Raw genomic sequence first — 19,829 nt, forward strand, 5'->3', positions numbered from 1 at the left:
CATCATCTCCTAACAAACTCTAACAAACCGGGGACCACTTCACGACTACGGAGATCAAATGAGGTGATATAAAAAGGATAATCCTCTCCGTTGGAAGGTACACAAGTTCTAGCATCTAAACTCTGTTTCACTTCAGTTACTGTTCTTCTTCTTCTTCTTCTTGTACCTTAGAGAGAGAAACTGACTTGAGCGTCGAAGGGTCTAGCTAGAGATCCCCACTCTGGTCTTAGGTCACTAACGTTTTGTGGAGAAACTGACTTGAGTTTGCCTCGCTGTGCGTAGGATTGAGGAGAAGCTTCTGTTAGATCTCTCAAAGGTTATCTTCATCCAAGATCGTCATTCACCGGAGTCAACACACGTTTTCGCAAATTTCAGATAGGATCAGTTTCAATTGAATCATAATGAAGTTTTTCTGTTAAAATTTGCATAGTGCAGATTATATACTTGGGGATTTTGGTCACCCGTGCCCAGTGGAGGATCCGACATAACGGTATGGCTTCTTTTGTTGTTCGTGGTATGTCTAAGTTACCGATGTCACTATCCTCGGTTCATAGATAAACTCTCATTTGATCTTTCACCACACATAATTTCCATGAATAGGTATCGAATTTGGCATTCGCAGCAGCTGAAACACACATATGGTACCACGAAAAGTTTGACGTATGACTATCCAAAAGATCGACGAGCTATCATCCATTCATTTACTAAAAGAGTCCTCTGATAACTTCTGATGAAACTAGAGATCATCAATAAAAATTGCCTATTGTAGTAATAGTGATGTTATTTTCACACATTATAAGTTTGTTGTTGGAGCACAAACGAAAGAATATTTGTAACTAAGAACATAAGTGAGTTTCAGAACAGTGTAGATATGAATTTTTCACTGGATTTGGATTTGTTAATTGTTATTTGAGTTCTTGAATGTTTTCAAACTTGATTTATTTGATTTGTATTATATTTATTTATTTCTGGAAAATTCTTGACTCAAAACTTTATTTAATTATTTATGATCGCACAGAATTAATACAAAGCCCCTTCACTGACTCGCCACAGCGGCTGCGTATAACTTCAGATACTCGTCGGCCTCCGGCACCAGCCCCTTCACTGACTCCTCCGCCAGGAACCGCTTCGCCCATTCCGCCAACCGAGGAAGCTCCTCCGCATCCAAAATCTTGATGCTTTTGTCCTTCTCCAGCGCCCTGATCCACCCCAGCCAGCTCCCCAGCGCGATGTCTAGGTAGCCGACGGCGTCCCCGCCGAAAAAGCCCTTCCCTTTGCCGCACTCCGCGAAGGGCTCTTCCAGCAACCCCAGCACCTTCTGGAATTGCCCGGCCGCCTCCTTCTCCGACCTCAGAGCCCAAATTAAAGCAAGCAACCGGTACCAATCGAAGAAATCAGAGTCAAATATTTTGTTTTTATTCGATGGATTTCGAAAACAGGGATCTTTACCTTGTCGTCGATGTAGACGGCCCAAAACCGAGCGATGGCGCGGTCGAAGGGCTCGGCGCGGAGGATGGAGGAGGATCGGTAGTCGTCTGACCACTCTCGATGTCATTTTCCAATGCACAGGATTAAAAAAGACCTGGTATAGTCGAATATCAAGCCCAACGTGGGTTTAATATTTTCAACGTAAGCTTGATATTATCCCATATTAGACCCACTCTGGGTCTGATATTGTTGATATTGTCGGGCATCAAGTCCACACTGGGTCTAATATTAGACCATATTAGACTTTTTTTAATCCTGTGCATTGAAAAACGACATCTGGAGAGAGGAGATTTGAATAATTCCTTCCAACAATATAAAGTTAAAAGTTAATACAAGATAAAGTTTGAGTGTTTGATGAATAATTACTTTGAACAAATTCTTAAACTATATAAATTAAATTTTTAATTATCTAAATATAATTTTGATACACCATTAATAATGTGTTTATATAATTATTATATTTTGAATATTATATCAAGATTAATTTTTTATAACACGAATGTTTAAAAAAATATATAAAATTAATTAAAATAATAAAATAATAAAATAATAAAATTTATATAAATAGGAGATGAAAGTTTTTTATCAAAAGGAGCGTGGCTCACATTTCTTTATTTACCAAAACAAGTATTCTAGTTTCAAAATTATCAAAAAGAGTACCAAAAATTATATTATTCCTTTCCTACCTCTCCCGCCAAACTCCTAAATCTCCTCTCTCCAAATATTATTTTTCAATGCACAGGATTAAAAAGGATCTGATATGTCAAATATCAGGCCCAGTGTGGGCTTAATGCCCGACAATATCAAGCACGTAGTGGCCTTGATATGGGATAATATCAAGCCCATGCTGAAAATATCAAGCCCACGTTGAGCCTAATATTGGACCATATCATGCCCTTTTTAATCGTGTGCATTGGAAAATGGAGGGGGATTTAGGAGGTTGGCGGGAGGGGTAAAAAGGGAATAATATTATTTTTGGTGTTCTTTTTGGTAGTTTTAATACTACGCTATTTGTTTTGGTAAATAAAGAAATGTTGTTGCTCCTTTTGGTAAAAAGCCGAAAAAAAATCTATTAATGTTCAGCCATAAATAATAAAGCCGAAAAAAAATCTATTAATGTTCAACCATAAATAATTATTACCATAGCCTGGTCAATATTGTGAAAGGACTTTAAGTCGGATTTGTGGATGTGGATGTAATATTTATCTAATTTAACTGTTGCTTTCACTTTTATATAAAATTAATTTATGTTTTTATAAATGTAGATTAGTTACGAGCTATATTGATATTTCTATCTTTATTTGTATATTTATATTATTTTAACAAGAGTTGAAGATCTATCATGGTTTATGGAGAGATTGTATTTTAGAGACATCATATTTGAATTTATAAGTATATGTTTTGACATAGAGAATATAGCAAGCGATGTTAAAGTAAGCTCAAAACCGCATATAATTATATCAAAGCATTTATGATTATAACAATGATATCAAAGCTAAAGTTATTAGAATATGGAGTGACGCATCCCGGGTTTTATAATAGTTGAAGTAAATAAGATAGTTGATACATATATTATTAAGGTTGATGAAAATTTTAGCGAGCATAAATTATTTAAAAGTTAATGAAAAGATGGATGATATATAGATTATCTAAGTCTAGCCGAAGTTTATCAATATTTCAAATCTAGATGGGATGTTTAATTTTCCTCTGTGATATGTGTGGTAAAAGATTAAATCGTCACCTTAGCGACCCTTTCAGGGTGGCCCTCACATTTCTTGGAAGGGGATAAATCACGGAGAGCTTCACTCAGCAACAGTAGCGTATGTATAGGGACGGGACGGGTCGGGTGAGACAACCAACGGAGTATTCCGCATATGCTGGAAATCGATTTCGAACTTATTTGTGGCAAGCTTACTACATAAAGTATCTGCGCCAACTCGTGAGGGTTTCCTGTGTGGATATGATATCATTGATGCAACCCCCATGTGGTACTCTATTTAGCATAAGAAAAAGAAAAGATTTTAAAGAATTATCAAGTACTATCCCATATGCCTTGCATATAATATCATTTTAAAGAATTTGATGAATAATTAGATTCTTAAATAAAAATTTTATGGTATATTGTTTAATGAAAGAGGTAATTGATATTGGGAGAAAATTTTAAATTTTGGCTTAGGATATTTTACCAGAGAAGATGAATGAAGTTTGTATATATTTAAATAGATTGCTTAAGGGGAAAAAAAATATATTAAGGAGCTCAATTATCCAGCTTAGTTTTTCGAGCTCTCCCCTCTAAGCACAGTTCAAGCTCTTCGCTCAGAGCTTAACCCTCCAAGCTCTCCACTCGGAGTTCCTCAAACTCTTCCTTAGCTCAGTTTTCAACATTTCTAGTGGTTAGGAAGTAAATGTCATCAACTGTGTTGATGAATTGCATTTTCCTAGTTCTCCACTCCAAACAAGCTCAATTCCTCGAGCTCTCTCTAAATCTTCTCAAGATAAAGGTACTATCACCTATGCGATTATTGGCCACGAGCATATGTAACCACAATCCCTATAATGGTCCCTTCACGATCATCACTTTTGCCCAACAATGGTTGACATTAAAGGAGGTTATCATAATTAATGGCCAAGAACCCATGATTATTGGGTAAAATGATTGAAGAGTACCTTAACTTTCTGAAGATCGTGGTAACAATCTCCATGTATATCTGTCAATCTAATACCTATAATACTCAGGTAAGTGTGTCATTTAGAAACTAATGAAACTCTAGTTTTCGTACTTTTTATCATTGTCCAATACGCTCTCTATCTCATAACTTAAGCAAACGAACTTTATCAAAAAATAATTTTTGATGCCCTGACATTTATTTTTGGGCGTGCAATTCAAACCATGTTAAACCTCGCTCCATTTTGATAGACATTCACATCATTATCTCTAAAGCATTAAAAGGTTAATTATCCAACAAATTAGTCATCAGAAATGCAAGAACAGAGCTTTAAATAAAGGCATTATATGACTGAAATCAAACAATTAGCAAACACTGAATGAACAGAAGAAGAAAAAACACACTAAAATTTTATTTCAATACAGTTAGTGATACTCGAGGATACTTCGACCAGGGGCTGATTGGAAACTAATACATCGTTGAATTGCTCTTTACTGGTGCGACTTTTCAGCTTTTGCAATCGTGTCTTTATTTCCTCCTCAGTCCCTCTTTTGATACGAGAGAAACTCTTCAAACGTCTTCCGGGGCATGATCATTCGTAATTTAATTAGCTCTACAGATGTAGAGCCATGAAGCAAGTGATCGTCCCTTGCCATTTCATTAGTGCTCTGTATATGCATAGCATCCACACGTATATCAAACCTGGTTTTGTTGTTATTACATTTCTTAAGAAGCTGAGTCAATATCATCGTTGAGGATTGATCTTTAAGATCGAAGTCAAAGTTTAAAAAAACTGCGTCCTTTTTGTATCCCGGACAAAAAATTCTATAAATTTCGTGTTCTGCTGTTAATCCCTGTCAATCAAAGCAAATTTTGTTAGAGCGTGTATAAAAATTAGGAAGGTCAGCTTTATCGATCGATCTTCTCATACGTTTGGAGTTGTGTTAGAATTCAGCATGAGCCAAGCGGTGCCATCGATTCCATAAGCAGATTCGAGAATCCTCATCAATGCACTTCCAGGATCTGTCGCCGGATAGATGGTGAAAAGTAATGACGCGTTCCGGACCTTGGGAGCTTCAATGCGCAGCTCATGGGCGACGTTGACGGTGAGCGACTCAAGATTTGGGCAGCGGACATTGATGGGGCTGATGGTGCGGTGTCCGAATAATAGGATTAGATGCTTAATGGAGGCGGAGTGGATGCTTAGGTTGCCCGTGCATTCGGAGGAACAGATGAAATGTAGAGTCTCGAGGAAAGGGCAAGAGATGAGGAAGGCTTGCAGGAAATCATTCTGTCGAAGGTCGCAATATTTAATTTTGAGGGAGGTGAGAAGGGTGCAAGCGATGGGCGGATGGGGGTGGCCATCAAAGCATCCCACCAAGATTCCGTCTAAGGAGACACTCCTCAGCGACTTGACGCCGAAGAAGCCGCAATTTTCGCCGAAGAAGCCGCAATTTTCCTGGCCGCTGAAATGCAACCATCCGATACTGGAGTTTTCGAGGATGAGATCTTGGACGCCCACCTCGACGAGGTCCTCGACGAGGAGCTGCTCGAGGCGTTTGGATAAATAGGTGAAGTCGTGGAAGACGATGTGGCATTGGCGGATCAGGGCGCGGGGAAAGGTAAAATGTTGGCTGATGTCGACGCCGCCGGAGGGATGCACGACCTCGAGGCGGAAGGCGTCGAGTCGGGGTATGGAGGGGAGGAGGCGGAGCAAGCGGGAGCAGACGGCGGAGAGGGCGACGCGCTGCTTGATGGGGAGGAAGGAGAGGATGGAGATGAGAAGGTCATTGTGGAGAGAAGTGAGGCGGTCCTCCAGGGCGCTTGCCTGATCATGCCGGCGATTGTAATGGTCCGTCATCAGGCGAGCAAAGGCGTCGGGATCAAATTGCTTCTGCCGCCTTCTCACTGTTTTGTCGCCGGGCGATTTAGGTTTAGGATTTAGGGTTGGGATTTAAAATTTATAATTTAATTTAAGGGTTAGAATTTAAAAAATAATTAAATAATAAATCTTATAAGAAAAATTAATTATTAGATTTAATATATTATTTATTTATTTATTTATTTATTACATCTATTATTACGATAATTAACTAAAAATTATATTAAAAATTTATTTACTCAGTTTTCTTCTCTCTCTTGATTTCTAATGTTGGAGCAATTAGGCAATATAATTTGGTGTAGAAAGATTACTTTTCTAAAATATCAATCTAATGAATTCAAAAAAGATGAACAATCTTATCTTACATTAGGTCATATTGTACTACTATATGGATCTGGTATATTCTTATCGAGTTTAATTTATAAGTCTGATACTAATTTATGATAATTCATCTAATGTTTTTAAAATTATATTATTTCTATTATTTATATAAATAAAATAAATTATAATGTACATAAACTATTTACCAAATCATTTTATTGGAACTTTCATGACAAATTAAAACATCGATTTCTCATTGATTTATCGTGCATCGGAATCCATCATTTAAACATGATTATCGGCAATTTTAATTATGTTACCGAGAAAATAACAGATTATATAAGATATATATAAATTTATTAACTATCTAATAAATATATTATAGAACAAATATGATATTAAATTTTTTGAAATAGTAATTAAGAATAAATCGTATTTGAACATTTCGTTATTAGATTTAGTTTAGTATTTTTTTTATTTATTCTTTTACATCTATTACAACGTCAATTAACTTATATTAATTATTCAATAAATAATTATGTCCAATCAATATTGTGAAAGGAGTTTCAGAATAATTTAGCTGCAATATTTATATAATTTAACTTTTACTTAATTTTTTAAATTTTTTTAATTTTTTTTAATGTAGATTAGTTGTGAGTCATATTAATCAGATTGGATAATGTCGAATCATGAATGTCCATAAGACAAGTGAATGCCCTTTATCGTTGCGCCTTTGGAGATATTAGATTTGAATTTATAAGTAAATATAGTTCGATGTAAAAAATTTAGTAAATCATTCTATGTCACTATAAGAAATTTGACAGAACTAGTGACCAAATTAAAATCCATTTCTAATTGACAATGAATTTTAATTTCCATTGTTAATTAGCGTCAAAAAAAAAAATCCAGTGCTATTATGGGACGGAATTTATTTCCCGTCACTCAATAGACATGAAAAACAATTCTATCACTATTTTAGTGATAGATTTTAATTTTCTCGGTAAGTTGCTCAATAGAGATGAAAAACAATTCTATCACTATTTCAGTGATAGATTTTAATTTTCATCGGTAAATAGACAGAAAATAATCCTAATTTTGATTATGCCTTCTTCGATCTCCCTAACCTCTCCAACATCTTCTCCTCTCCTATCTCAGGTATCTTTTCCGATCTCAGCATCCTCTCCTCTTCAATCTCAATATGCTTTCCTCTCCCCTTCCCTGATTTCCTCTCACTTTTCCAACGCGAGCTAGCATCCGCGAGCTTGGGAAGTCGCAAGCTTGGCCATCCGCTAGATCGCAGTCGCGTGCTTGGCTGGCTGTGTGCTCACGACCGGGAGCTTGGCCAGTCATGATCTAGCTAGCAGCCATGAACTTAGCAGGATGTGAGCTTGGCTTGTCGTTAGCTCATGGCAGCAAGCTTGGCTAGCCATGAGCTTTCATCTCCTATTTGACCTTCGTATCACGCGATAGGTTTTGTGAACCGCTTCTGAAGATTCGGTTCTTGATAGGGTTCGTTGTGTCAAAACCGGTGATTCGATGAGTACATTGATCCCCCACAGCGATTGGTTCATATATGTTTCATGTCCCTATTACCTAGCTGAAATGGTAATTCTCCATTAAGTTTTCTGTTCAAATTTGCATCGTGCAGATTATATACTTGGGGATTTTGGTCGCCAGTGGAGCATCCGACATAACGATATGGCTTCTTCTCCTATTTGTGGTATGTCTAAGTTATCGTTGTTACTATCCTCGGTTCATAGATAAACTCTCATTTGATCTTTCACCACACAGTGTCCATGAACAGGTATGAATTTGGCATTCGCAGCAGTTGAAACACAGATGATACCGTGAAAAGTTTGACGTACGACTATCCAAAAGATCGACGAGCAATCATTCATTCATTTACTAAAAGAGTCCCCTAATAACTTCTTATGAAACTAGAGATCATCAATAAAAATTGCCCATTACAGTAATAATGATGTTATTCCACACATTATAAGTTTGTTATTGGAGCAAACACGAAAGAAGATTTGTAACTAAGATCATAAATGAGTTTGAGAACAGTGTAGATATGAATTTTTCGTTGGATTTGGATTTGTTATTTGAGTTCTTGAATGTTTTGAAACTAATTTATTTGATTTGTATCACATTTAATTTATTTATTTCAGGAAAATTCTTGACTCAAACTTTATTTATTTATTTATTTATTTATTTATTTATTTATGATCGCATAGGATTTAAGCAAAGCCCCTTCACTGACTCGCCACGGCGGCTGCGTATAACTTCGGATACTCGTCGGCCTCTGGCACCAGCCCCTTCACTGACTCCTCCGCCATGAACCGCTCCGCCCATTCCGCCAACCGAGGAAGCTCCTCCGCATCCAAAATCTTGACGCTTTTGTCCTTCTCCAGCGCCCTGATCCACCCCAGGCAGCTCCCCAGCGCGATGTCCAGGTAGCCGATGGCGTCCCCGCCGAAAAAGCCCTTCCCCTTGCCGCACTCCGGGAAGGCCTCTTCCAGCAGCCCCAGCACCTTCCGGAATTGCCTAGTCAATTCCGTCACCTTGGCCGCCTCCTTCTCCGGCCTCAGAGCCCAAATTAAAGCAAGCAACTGGTACAAATCGAAGAAATTGGAGTCAAATATTTTGTTTTTATTCGATGGATTGCGAAAACAGGGATCTTTACCTTGTCGTCGATGTAGACGGCCCAGAACCGAGCGATGGCGCGGTCGAAGGGGTCGGCGGGGAGGATGGAGGAGGACCCGCTTCCGTCGGTCCACTCCTCGTCGATGTACTGGACGATGACGGTGGACTCGCAGATAGGTTTTCCGCGGTGGAGGAGCACGGGGATCTTCTTGTACACCGGGTTGGACTTCACGAGGATCTCGCTCTTCGGCTCCGCGAACCGCACCTCCACGAACTCATACTCGACTCTCTTGAGGCGGAGGGCGATGCGAACCCTAATGACGAAGGGGCTCAGCGCCAGACCCAAAACCTTCACGTCCTCCGTCGCAGTTCCGGCCATGGGAGTGCAAATTTATGCCGGTGTTGGTGATTGATGGCTGCGTACATCGCCGGCGGTGGTTCTGCTATTTATCGGCGCGGGAGGCGAGAAGGTTTGACCATCTTTCTATTTGTTTACTATTTTTGAATAATCGTAGGGTTAGTGTGATGACGTAACTCCTCACGTCACGTTAAATCCACAGCAAAATACCTGGCCCAGAGAAAATAAAAAAATATATATTAATTTTTTTTCTCTTTTCGAACTCAAATCAAAATTCGTTTCTTGCAGCGGCGTACTTTTCTCTTTTCGAACTAAAATCAAAGTTCGTTTCTTGCAGATAAAAAAGATTTAGTTATAAATTTAAAAGTTTATGGTCTTTTTCAAAAAAAAATCCAATTAAAAACCCAACTACTTTTTTTTTAATTTTTCTCTCTCGTTTTTTCCAAACCTGTTTTTATTTTTGTCTCTTTAATTTTTTTTCCTTTCTCACCGTTTTTCCCCTCCGGCGAAGCTATTTTTCTCTTTTTCACCATCGAAGCTTTTTTTTCTCCTACTAAAGCTTTGTTTTTTCCATCTCCCCGTCAACTTTTTTTTTCCCTCTCTCGTTTTCTTCTTCCTCCCCCTATTCCCTTTCCTTTTTTTATCTCTTTTTCTATCTCATGTTCTTCTTCCTAATTTCCTCCCCTAAGTCCATCTTATCTTTCCCTAATTTTAATTTTACCCTCAAAATCCTCCGCTGCACATTGCTTCCATTGTCATCTGCGTCGCTATCAACATGTCGCCGCATGCTGCTACTATCATCACTATCATTTGCTGTCAATGCTACCATCATCGCGTTGCCAGCACTCCACAAGAAACATCTTTTAATTGAGGTAATATTTTCTTATTTGATTTCTTTCAATTACGAATTGTTAAAAAAAATATATAGTGTTAATTTTGCATATATTCATATTTTTGTTTACTAGTCAACTATGTCAAATGTTTACAGATATTGAGATGATCAAATACATTTGATGTTTAATTTGTTATATGAATATGATCAATTATCATTCAAAAATTTAATCAATTAAATTATATCATTTATTGCATGGATAGACTCGTCATAAAATTTACACTAATATCTTATAATAATCACATGCATATAGAAGAAATAGTCTTTATGATAAGAATTAAAATTGGGTAGTTATATAACTAGAAAAATATGTTTTTATAATGTAAACATTCTCTACCAATGTGTGTAAAAAATAAGAGATGATTAACTCTCAAATTAGTTCTATCAATTTTGTTTATTATTTGTTTTTGAATATGAATTGTTAAAAAAAATAGTCATTAAATTAGATGATTATCTTACTATTTTATTAATAATTTGCCCCTCTTTACTAACTAATTTTGGTGAAGACCAAAATGAAATTACGCTAATGTCATTTTTTTCTTTTCACATAGAAAATAATATTAAAGTTTATTAGTAATTTCCATAAACACATCAATCATAGATCTAGACTTCAAGACTCAGCTGCGGTGTATTATTAGGCTGCAACATATTATTAAAAAAATTTCTCATTAATCAATCAGGGATCTAGAGTTCGGGCTCAGCAGCAGCGTATTATTGAGAATTTTTCCTATTGATCAATTAGAAATTTAGGGTTCTCTTTAGTCTCATATATTATAATTGACAACACTACGAGCAGAGAAGCTTCTATAAATATCTTGGGTCAGTGATGCTAGAAAATATACTTTTCTCGGCTCTTTAGCTAAGATTAAGTATGATATTAAATTAATTTTTTATAACGGAGAGTCTGTTACAATAGATGCTATTAGAATTCTCGAGTGTCACCCTAGCATTGTACTATTGCATGGGTCTGGTGCACCCTTATCTAATTGAGAATTTTTCTTATTGATCAATTAGAAATTTAGGGTTCCCTTTAGTCTCATATCTTATAATTGACAACACTGCGAGCAGGGAAGCTTCTATAAATATCTTGGGTCGGCGATATTAGAAAATGTACTTTTCTCGGCTCTTTAGCTAAGATTAAGTATGATATTAAATTAATTTTTTATAACGGAGAGTCTGTTACAATAGATGCTATTGAAATTCTCGAGTGTCACCCTAGCATTGCACTATTACATGGGTCTGGTGCACCCTTATCTAATTTATAAGCAACCTTTTAACTAAGATTAAGTGTAGTATTTGTTCTTATCAGTTTAATATCTGATATATAGAATCAAATTAACTTTTTATGAAGGAGAGCTCGTAGTGGAGGAGTTGCCCTACCTCAATTTTTTGTTAGTATCCTAGAGGTGTATAAAATTATTAAAATATTGCCCAACTAAAAAAAATAAAGTAGAGGAAATACTCAAAAATTAAAAATATTTTTTATATGTCAATTTTTCTTCCCTCAGATCTCTTCTTACATTGTCTCACCTGGTATAAGGGGTCAAGATCATGCAACATATGTGCACAATCGCTAGTGTTTCTAAAATATCATGTTAATGATAAATCAGGTGAAATAGCAATGTTAAGGTATTTTAAGAAAATGTGAGATGAACTTACTTCAAATAAGTCATCTCTCCCTCCACCTCCTCCTCCACCACCTCCTCCTAATGCTGACTCAAATGAGTATCCTAGTGATCCTGGGCGAAGAAAGCACATCCTTGAGTATAATGTCAATGCAAGGGAGATTGTTTGACATTACTATTTGTAAAAAGGTCCTTTTCAGCCTAAGAATCATGAATTTCCTTGGCGTTCTTGTCCAAAAGAGAAACGAAGATTTCGATCTATATGGTTTAGTCTTTATCCTAATTGGCTAGAATACAAAATTACAAAAGACACGACCTTCTATCTTTATTACTATTTATTCAAAACGGATTATGGTGGTCAAAGTAGTGGTGATTCTTTTGTTACTTGGGGATTTAAAAATTGGAGAAAGAAAGAAAATCTTCATGAACATGTTGAAAATCATAGCAGCATTCACAACAGATGTATGATGGCGGCTTATGACTTAATGAATCAAAAATAACATATTAAAACTTGTTTAGTCAATCAGTCTAGTAAGGTAGCTGCTGATTATCGTGTTCCTTTGACAGCATCAATTCATTGCATAAGATTTCTTGTGCATCAAGGATTAGCATTTGGTGATCATGATGAATCAACAAACTCACTCAATCATGGTAATTTTCTTGAACTGTTAAATTTCTTGCTGACCATAATGAGGATATCAATAGAGTTGCACTAGAAAATGCTCCCTCAAAGCTCAAATTGACACGCCTGATATTCAAGAAGATATTATCACATTCATTGCCTATTTAACCACTAATTATATTCTTGGAGATCGTAGTGATAAATTATTTATTATATTGGTTGATGAGACTCGTGATATATCTATTAAAGAACAAATGGAAGTTGCTTTATAGTTTGTAGATGAAAGGGGAAATATTGTTGAACGCTTTCTAGGCATTATACATATAAGCGATACTACTGTCTTATCACTTAAAACTGCTATTGATTCTTTGTTGTGCCAATATGGATTATCTATATCGAATTGCGAGGGCAAGGATATGATGGAGCTAGCAATATGAGAGGAGAATTCAATGGCTTAAAAAGCTTAATTATGATGGAGAACAAGTCTACTTATTATGCTCATTGTTTTGCTCAACAACTGCAACTTACATTTGTAGCTGTTGTTGAAATTCACATGAGAATCTCTACATTTTTTGATGTGGTTGCACAATTGAACAATATTGTTGGAGTGTCATGCAAGCGAAGAGATATAATTCTTGAGAAACAATCTGAAAACGTTATTAAAGGAATTTGTAATGGTGATATCTTCACTGGATAAGAAATGAATCAAGAGAAGACATTAAAAAGAGCTGGGAGTACACGTTGGAGTCCATATTATAATGCATTGTTAAGTTTAATATGCTTATATCCTTCAGTTATTGATGTCCTTTTATTTGTTGAAGATGAGTGAAAAGATCACAAGCAAAGAGCACAAGTAAATAATATGTTGGAATTGATTAGAAAAATATGAATTTATATTTCAGATGCACTTAATGAAGAATATCTTAGGAGTCATGAATGATTTGTCCAAGCTTTACAAAGAAAAGATCAAGGCATTATAAATGCCATGATTCTTGTAAGATCAAGCAAATACCAACGACAAACTATGAGAGATGATGGTTGGGATGTGTTATTGAATGAAGTTTCTTTATTTTGTGTTAAATATGAGGTACTCACCCTACACATGGAAGACTTGTTCGTCTTTCATGGGAGATCACGACAAAAATATTGAAGGAAGAATAAATCTTCACTATTATTGTGTTGAAACGTTTTATGAAGTGATATATTTACAAATTCAAGAGTTGAACAATCAATTTAATGAGGTGAACATGGAGTTATTGTTATGTATCAGTTGTCTTGATCCATCAAATTCATTCTCTGCTTATGATAAGAGAAAATTACTTTAGATTGCTTAGTTTTATCTATCCAATTTTTTCCCAATGGAGTTAATACATCTTGAGCACCAACTTGATAACTTTGTTTTTGATATGCGGAGCAGCAATCAATTCTCTGAGGTTGTGGGAATTAGCCAGCTTGCTAAAAGAATGGTTCAATTGAAAAAACATCATATGTATCCTTTAATATATTTACTTTTAAAGTTAGCATTGTTATTATCTGTTGTAACTGCAACTATAGATAAAGTGTTTTCAACAATGAACAGAGTCGGTCCTGGTTATTGCAATGCCTTGGGTAAAATTATTAATTATGCCCTAATTTTATCCTTCTATCAACCTAAGTAATAATTATTTTAATCTATAAAATTTTATTTCCAAAAATGGAATAAGGAAACTTTTTAGTTGTAAGAAGATTTTTTATCTTATGATGACTGCTCCTTTTTTATTTACATATAAATTTCTGTAATTCTAACCTAGAAATAAGAATGAAACATCAATTACAAAACTATGGATATAAATTCTTTTTTCCATTCCTACACTATTAAATTATTCAAGACTAACAATTCTATTTGTAATCAATTTCATTCAGAATGCAAGAAGTGTTTTCAAAGAACAACCACTTAGAATTCTTAGCAAAAGAATACTAACAATGGAGAATAATTTAACTCAAGAATGTAAAAAGATAAGCATAGTAATTTAACACAAAACCCTAACACCAAACTGATAAATAATAAAGAAATACAGCCTAGTTAGTTGACCTTGATAATGTTTATTTTCTACATCAGCATAGGAATCTAGAAGAATAAAGAGAACACCAGGAAGACCGATCACAAATATATTCACTTTAAGTTTGAGCAACTTAAACAATGTATTCAACATAGTAGTTAAGAATTAAATCTTTTTATCCTACATAAGTAAAAACTCGATATAAATGAATTAAATTTTATGTACAGGAATCTCGACAATAACAAAAATTAAAAACACTGTAAATTTTTAAATTTTCAAATTGACTAAGGTATCATGTGGCAACCAAAAACTTATTTGGTTACTCAATCCAGAAAATAAAACAAATTTTAGTTAATAAAAACTTAAACATCAAAGAAATATAACAACACTATTTTTTTCTCTTTAAATAAAGAAAAAAATAAAAAAAATAAATTTAAAGAAATATTAGTTCCCCATAATTAACACAAACCTTCCAGCTTGTTGGATATCTCCTCATCAATTTCACATCCAAATCTAACGTATCACTCACATGAGACATTGTAAACTTTTTTCTTCGCTTCCTCTTCACTAAATTAGAAGAAAAAAATGAGAGAGAATGTAGAGGATATAGTTAAATTGTTGACTGTAATACACTTACAAAAAAACACAGAGGTGACTCATTTAAAGTGTCTTCGTGAGCACAAGGCTAGCATCAATCAATGAGAGTTGAGCTGCTCCTAATAAGATCAATAAAAGGAATGAAAGTCAGAAGGAAAGTGCAAACAACGCAACAACCGATACAAGCAAGCAGCCGAAGGGAGCGCGGGGTCTCACTTTTCTATCCAATGCATTATAAAGAAATTTGAATGAATAAAACACACCTTACACCTTTGAGAACGTAAGATGAAAGAGAAATAAGAAGGAAAACAAAACCTGGGGCATAGTGGGTATCCCCGAGGAGGGCTAGAAACGATTCGTCTCACCGATGGAGGGTGCCTTTGAGAGAGGCAAAGCCATCCCTGGGCCAGGGAAGGTTTCGACGTTTCAGCAACGAGGGAAGGAAGGCGCAGCGATGACGAGGGAGGGTGTGGCCACTGTGAGTCTGCGAGGGAGGGTTTCGGTGACGAGAGAGAGATATATATATATATACAAACCAACGGTTGAAAACAAACCAACTCTGATCCAACGGGGGAATGAGTTCATATATTGATCAAAGTTTCCAAATCTTGATCAATAGTTGAGATCTACTCTCTCTTCACTTGGATGAACCAGATCTTTAACGGATGACTCAGATCACTTCTTATCTTAGATGAACGATTCAAATTGGTCCAAAACTTGATATCTCGTTTAAACCCAAATCTAAGCATCAATTTGGTTCGATCAGATCTGGATCCATGATCCCTTGATGCCTACCAAAAATATATCCAAATATTAGCATCAAATATAAAAAATATAATATAATTTGTAATTAAATATAAAAATAAATACAACTTATGAGATGTGTAATAAACATAAAATTAACACATGATATATTCAAAAAGTATGTCTATATGAGTTAAAATATCGTAGTAAAATGATGGTTATCATGCTGTGATTATTCTATGAAATGATATTGGAACTGGAACGGTAGAGTCCGTGATGATTACCACGACCGTTCGAACGAAACATATTCAAGATAAATATTTTTTTACTGTCTTATTTGAATGTCTTATATAATTATATTTTTCACCGTATTTATTAGGTGTCTTACTTAGTTAAATTTGAGACAAAATCTTCAATATTGTCTTAAATTTAACGTCTTCAACAAAAATTTTGAGATATCTATTATTACTGTCTTAATTACTTAGTATTTAAGATAAATTTTGTCATTGTCTTAAAATTTTTATATAAAAGTCTAGTTTTCTAATTATGTATGTGATTTTATTATTTACGTAGTAATTGATTATTAGTCATGAATAATCTACTAGTGTGGTTAAAGTTGAGCTAGAAAGACTCGTTCTGCAGTTGCAACATTGAAATTTGATAGAGTGATCCGTTGATGGGCGCTATCAGTCGATTGTTATGTTAAAATCAACCCCGACCTGAAAGATATAAAGGAAGGATTCATGGATGCATTGATTGATTGTATGAATTCTTGATGGTTACTTGTAATAGAATTGATTCCCATACTGGACACTTCATGTATTTGGTTTGAATTGTTTGACGCCTACAAAGTGTTCTATGAATTTCCCCAACCATACTTTTGAGTTGATCTGATCATTTTATTTGCTAGATTTATGAGTTGTTAATTCCTCTTGATGCGTTGATTCATTCTCTTGATGTGATGATTTGTTTGGGCATTGGTTATGTGTAGTCCCATGATTAGGATTTCATGCATTTGGTTTTGATGGAATGTTGCTAGTTAGGTGTTCAATTAAATGTTCCTTATATGTTCGTTACTTAGTTAATGCAATTCTTAGTGTTAGCTCTCTTACTACGTCATTTTATTATTTGCTTAGGGTTCATAAATGCTAGGTGTTAGTTCTCTTAATATGTCACCTTTGTATGGAATCCGGTGAATTTAGTAATCAAAAGGTATCTTGACTTTATCTTGAATCGAGTTTAGAACATTATGTTCACTATAACAATGATAACAGTTGACTATTTCACATAATCAATCGACTGATCATTAGTCGAGTGGATCAAATGAGTTCTAAATATTCTGTTTACTGGAAAAGTATTATCGGTCGACTATTGTGCAACAAACCCTTTTAACCCTCTCGAACCTTAAATTTGGGATTTAAAGATTCATCAGTCAATTGTTACTCTTGTTGGTACAATTTCCTTAGATCAAGGTTGACCGGTTTGACTAATCTTGAGTTGCCTCAAGCTTGAGTCTTGATGTTTAAGTTTTAATGTTTGACAATATATGGAGTTTACAAGTGCAATTGTTCGTTTGAGGACATTGTTGGTACAATTCTACTCTAGTCAATTTTGACCAGTTTGATGTGAACAAGAGTCAATTAGATCAAGGTTGACTGGAAACTTGACTGAGAAGTCCTAACTGGAGGTTAAGCAAGGGCAAATCCAAGGGGAAGAATGGCAAAAGATTAAAAATCTAAGTGAGACAATGTTGACTGGACACTTGGTGTGAAAAGTCTTAGTGAGTGAAGTTAGACAGATGAAAATCCTAGTGAGTGAAACTAGGTGAAAAGCGTTAGTAAGTGAAGTTAGGTGAAAAGCCTTAGTAAGTGAAGCTAGTGGATCAATTAATGGTCCTTTATTGTCATTAATTATCGATAGTTTCAATTGTCCATTGCAGTAATAGTGATGTTATTCCACACATTATAAGTTTGTTGTTAGAGCACAAATATCTTGGTGGTCGGTGAGAAACTTCCGTAAAACCGGTTCGGTCACTCTAGAGATAGTCAATGAGATTAATTAGGATTATCATTTTTTTTTATTGGAGCACAAACGAACAAAGATTTGTAACTAAGATCATAATTGAGTTTGAGAACAGTGTAGATATGAATTTTTCACTGGATTTGGATATGTTATTTGAGTTCTTGAATGTTTTGAAACTTGATTTATTTGATTTGTATCATATTTATCTATTTATTTATTTATCGTTTTCAAGAAAACTCTTGACTCAAACTTTATTTATTTATTTATTTATTTATTTATGATCTCACAGGATGTATGCAAAGCCCCCTTCACTGACTCGCCACTGCGGTTGCGTATAACTTCGGATACTCGTCGGCCTCCGGCATCAGCCCCTTCACTGACTCCTCCGCCAGGAATCGCTCCGCCCATTCAGCCAACCGAGGAAGCTCCTCCGAATCCAAAAGCTTGACGCTTTTGTCCTTCTCCAGCGCCCTGATCCACCCCAGGTAGGCCCCCAGCGCGATGTCCAGGTAGCCGACAGCGTCCCCGCCGAAGAAGCCATTCCCTTTGCCGCACTCTGCGAATGTCTCTTCCATCTGCCCCAACACCTGCCGGAATTGCCCGGCCAACTCCGTCACCTTCGCCGCTTCCTTCTCCGGCCTCAGAGCCTTAATTAAAGCAGGCAACTGGTACAAATCGAAGAAATCGGAGTCAAATGTTTTATTTTCATTCGATGGATTTCGAAAACAGGGGCCTTTACATTGTCGTCCATGTAGACGACCCAGAACCGAGCGATGGCGCGGTCGAAGGGGTCGGCGGGGAGGATGGAGGAGGATCTGCCGCCGTCGGACCACTCCTCGTCGATGTACTGGACGATGACGGCGGACTCGCAGATAGGTTTTCCGCGGTGGAGCAGCACGGGGATCTTCTTGTAGACTGGGTTGGACTTCACCAGGATCTCGCTCTTCGGCTCCAAGAACCGCACCTCCACGAGCTCGTACTCGACTCTCTTGAGGCGGAGGGCGATGCGAACCCTGGTGACAAAGGGGCTCAGCGACAGACCCAAAACCTTCACATCCTCCGCCGAAGCTCCGGCCATGGTAGTAAAAATTGATTCCGGTGTTGGCGAATGATGGCTGAGCACATCGCCGGCGGTGGTTCTGCTATTTATCGGCGCGGGAGGCGAGAAGGTTTGACCAACGTTCTATTTGTTTACTAATTTTGAATAATCGTAGATGACGTAACTCCGTACCTCACGTTAAATCCACAGCAAAATACGTGGCCTAGAGAAAATAAAAAATTATATATTAAATTATTTTCTCTTTTTGAACTCAAATCAAAATTCGTTTCTTGTACATTGTCTATAGGATTCAGCTGGATTTAAAATTGGATTAACAAAGATTGGATGAAGTTTAAAATAGAAATAAACGAGTTATTTACCATTAATTTTTAAATATTTTTTAAACAAAAGTGTTTCACAATTTAGAGTAATTGCATACTAACTCAATTTAATCTTTAGAAGTTTATTATTGGCTTGTCAAGCCATGAGAGCACATTATTAAAACTATTGGTTAAGTGAATATCAATTTGCGATTTAATAGTCTTAGTTCACTGTAATAGTCTATAAAGAGTTATAGGCAGTAGAAAAATAAAAACAAATACATAATATAACAAGAAAAAGATAAAAAAAAAATATATTTTTACATGATGTAGAACTGTTGGTTTTTATTCATGGTTTATTACCCTAGCGATAGTATCATTATATTTCTTTTTATCGGAAAACTTCTGAAGGTGAATAGCGATTCGTGATTTGATGTTCGTCATTCGTTGTGCTTGTGTATAAAGAAATATACACAGTTGAAAAAATAAGTATAAATACATAGCAAATAAATCATTTATACATAAGTCAGAACTTCTTATTTCTATTATATGATCTATTGTTCTATGGATC

At 35.8% G+C, this 19,829-nt stretch overlaps 4 protein-coding genes and 3 pseudogenes across 4 annotated transcripts; 3 read left to right on the plus strand and 4 right to left on the minus strand.

Moving 5' to 3' along the window:
• Window positions 1-977: 977 nt before the first annotated feature.
• Window positions 978-1,694, minus strand: LOC122043753 (spidroin-1-like). The gene is made up of 3 exons (XM_042604340.1): window positions 1,662-1,694; window positions 1,450-1,542; window positions 978-1,349 (listed from the first exon to the last, which is right to left on the minus strand). The coding sequence occupies exons 1-3, from the start codon at window positions 1,692-1,694 to the stop codon at window positions 1,005-1,007; spliced, it is 471 nt and encodes a 156-aa protein (XP_042460274.1). The 3' UTR covers window positions 978-1,004.
• A 2,894-nt stretch (window positions 1,695-4,588) lies between these two features.
• Window positions 4,589-6,067, minus strand: LOC122041381. The gene is made up of 2 exons (XM_042601035.1): window positions 5,086-6,067; window positions 4,589-5,008 (listed from the first exon to the last, which is right to left on the minus strand). The coding sequence occupies exons 1-2, from the start codon at window positions 6,013-6,015 to the stop codon at window positions 4,694-4,696; spliced, it is 1,245 nt and encodes a 414-aa protein (XP_042456969.1). The 5' UTR covers window positions 6,016-6,067; the 3' UTR covers window positions 4,589-4,693.
• A 2,419-nt stretch (window positions 6,068-8,486) lies between these two features.
• On the minus strand, window positions 8,487-9,431 carry LOC122041382 (glutathione S-transferase U18-like). The gene is made up of 2 exons (XM_042601036.1): window positions 9,041-9,431; window positions 8,487-8,966 (listed from the first exon to the last, which is right to left on the minus strand). The coding sequence occupies exons 1-2, from the start codon at window positions 9,377-9,379 to the stop codon at window positions 8,610-8,612; spliced, it is 696 nt and encodes a 231-aa protein (XP_042456970.1). The 5' UTR covers window positions 9,380-9,431; the 3' UTR covers window positions 8,487-8,609.
• Window positions 9,432-11,088: 1,657 nt separating this feature from the next.
• LOC122044510 lies at window positions 11,089-11,231 on the plus strand (annotated as a pseudogene).
• Window positions 11,232-11,360: 129 nt separating this feature from the next.
• Window positions 11,361-11,503, plus strand: LOC122044513 (annotated as a pseudogene).
• Window positions 11,504-11,516: 13 nt separating this feature from the next.
• LOC122044526 lies at window positions 11,517-11,651 on the plus strand (annotated as a pseudogene).
• A 6,468-nt stretch (window positions 11,652-18,119) lies between these two features.
• On the minus strand, window positions 18,120-19,095 carry LOC122041383 (glutathione S-transferase U15-like). The gene is made up of 2 exons (XM_042601038.1): window positions 18,639-19,095; window positions 18,120-18,564 (listed from the first exon to the last, which is right to left on the minus strand). The coding sequence occupies exons 1-2, from the start codon at window positions 18,975-18,977 to the stop codon at window positions 18,208-18,210; spliced, it is 696 nt and encodes a 231-aa protein (XP_042456972.1). The 5' UTR covers window positions 18,978-19,095; the 3' UTR covers window positions 18,120-18,207.
• Window positions 19,096-19,829: the final 734 nt, after the last annotated feature.

This window comes from Zingiber officinale, chromosome 2A (assembly GCF_018446385.1).
Source record: "Zingiber officinale cultivar Zhangliang chromosome 2A, Zo_v1.1, whole genome shotgun sequence".
Lineage (NCBI taxonomy): Eukaryota > Viridiplantae > Streptophyta > Magnoliopsida > Zingiberales > Zingiberaceae > Zingiber > Zingiber officinale.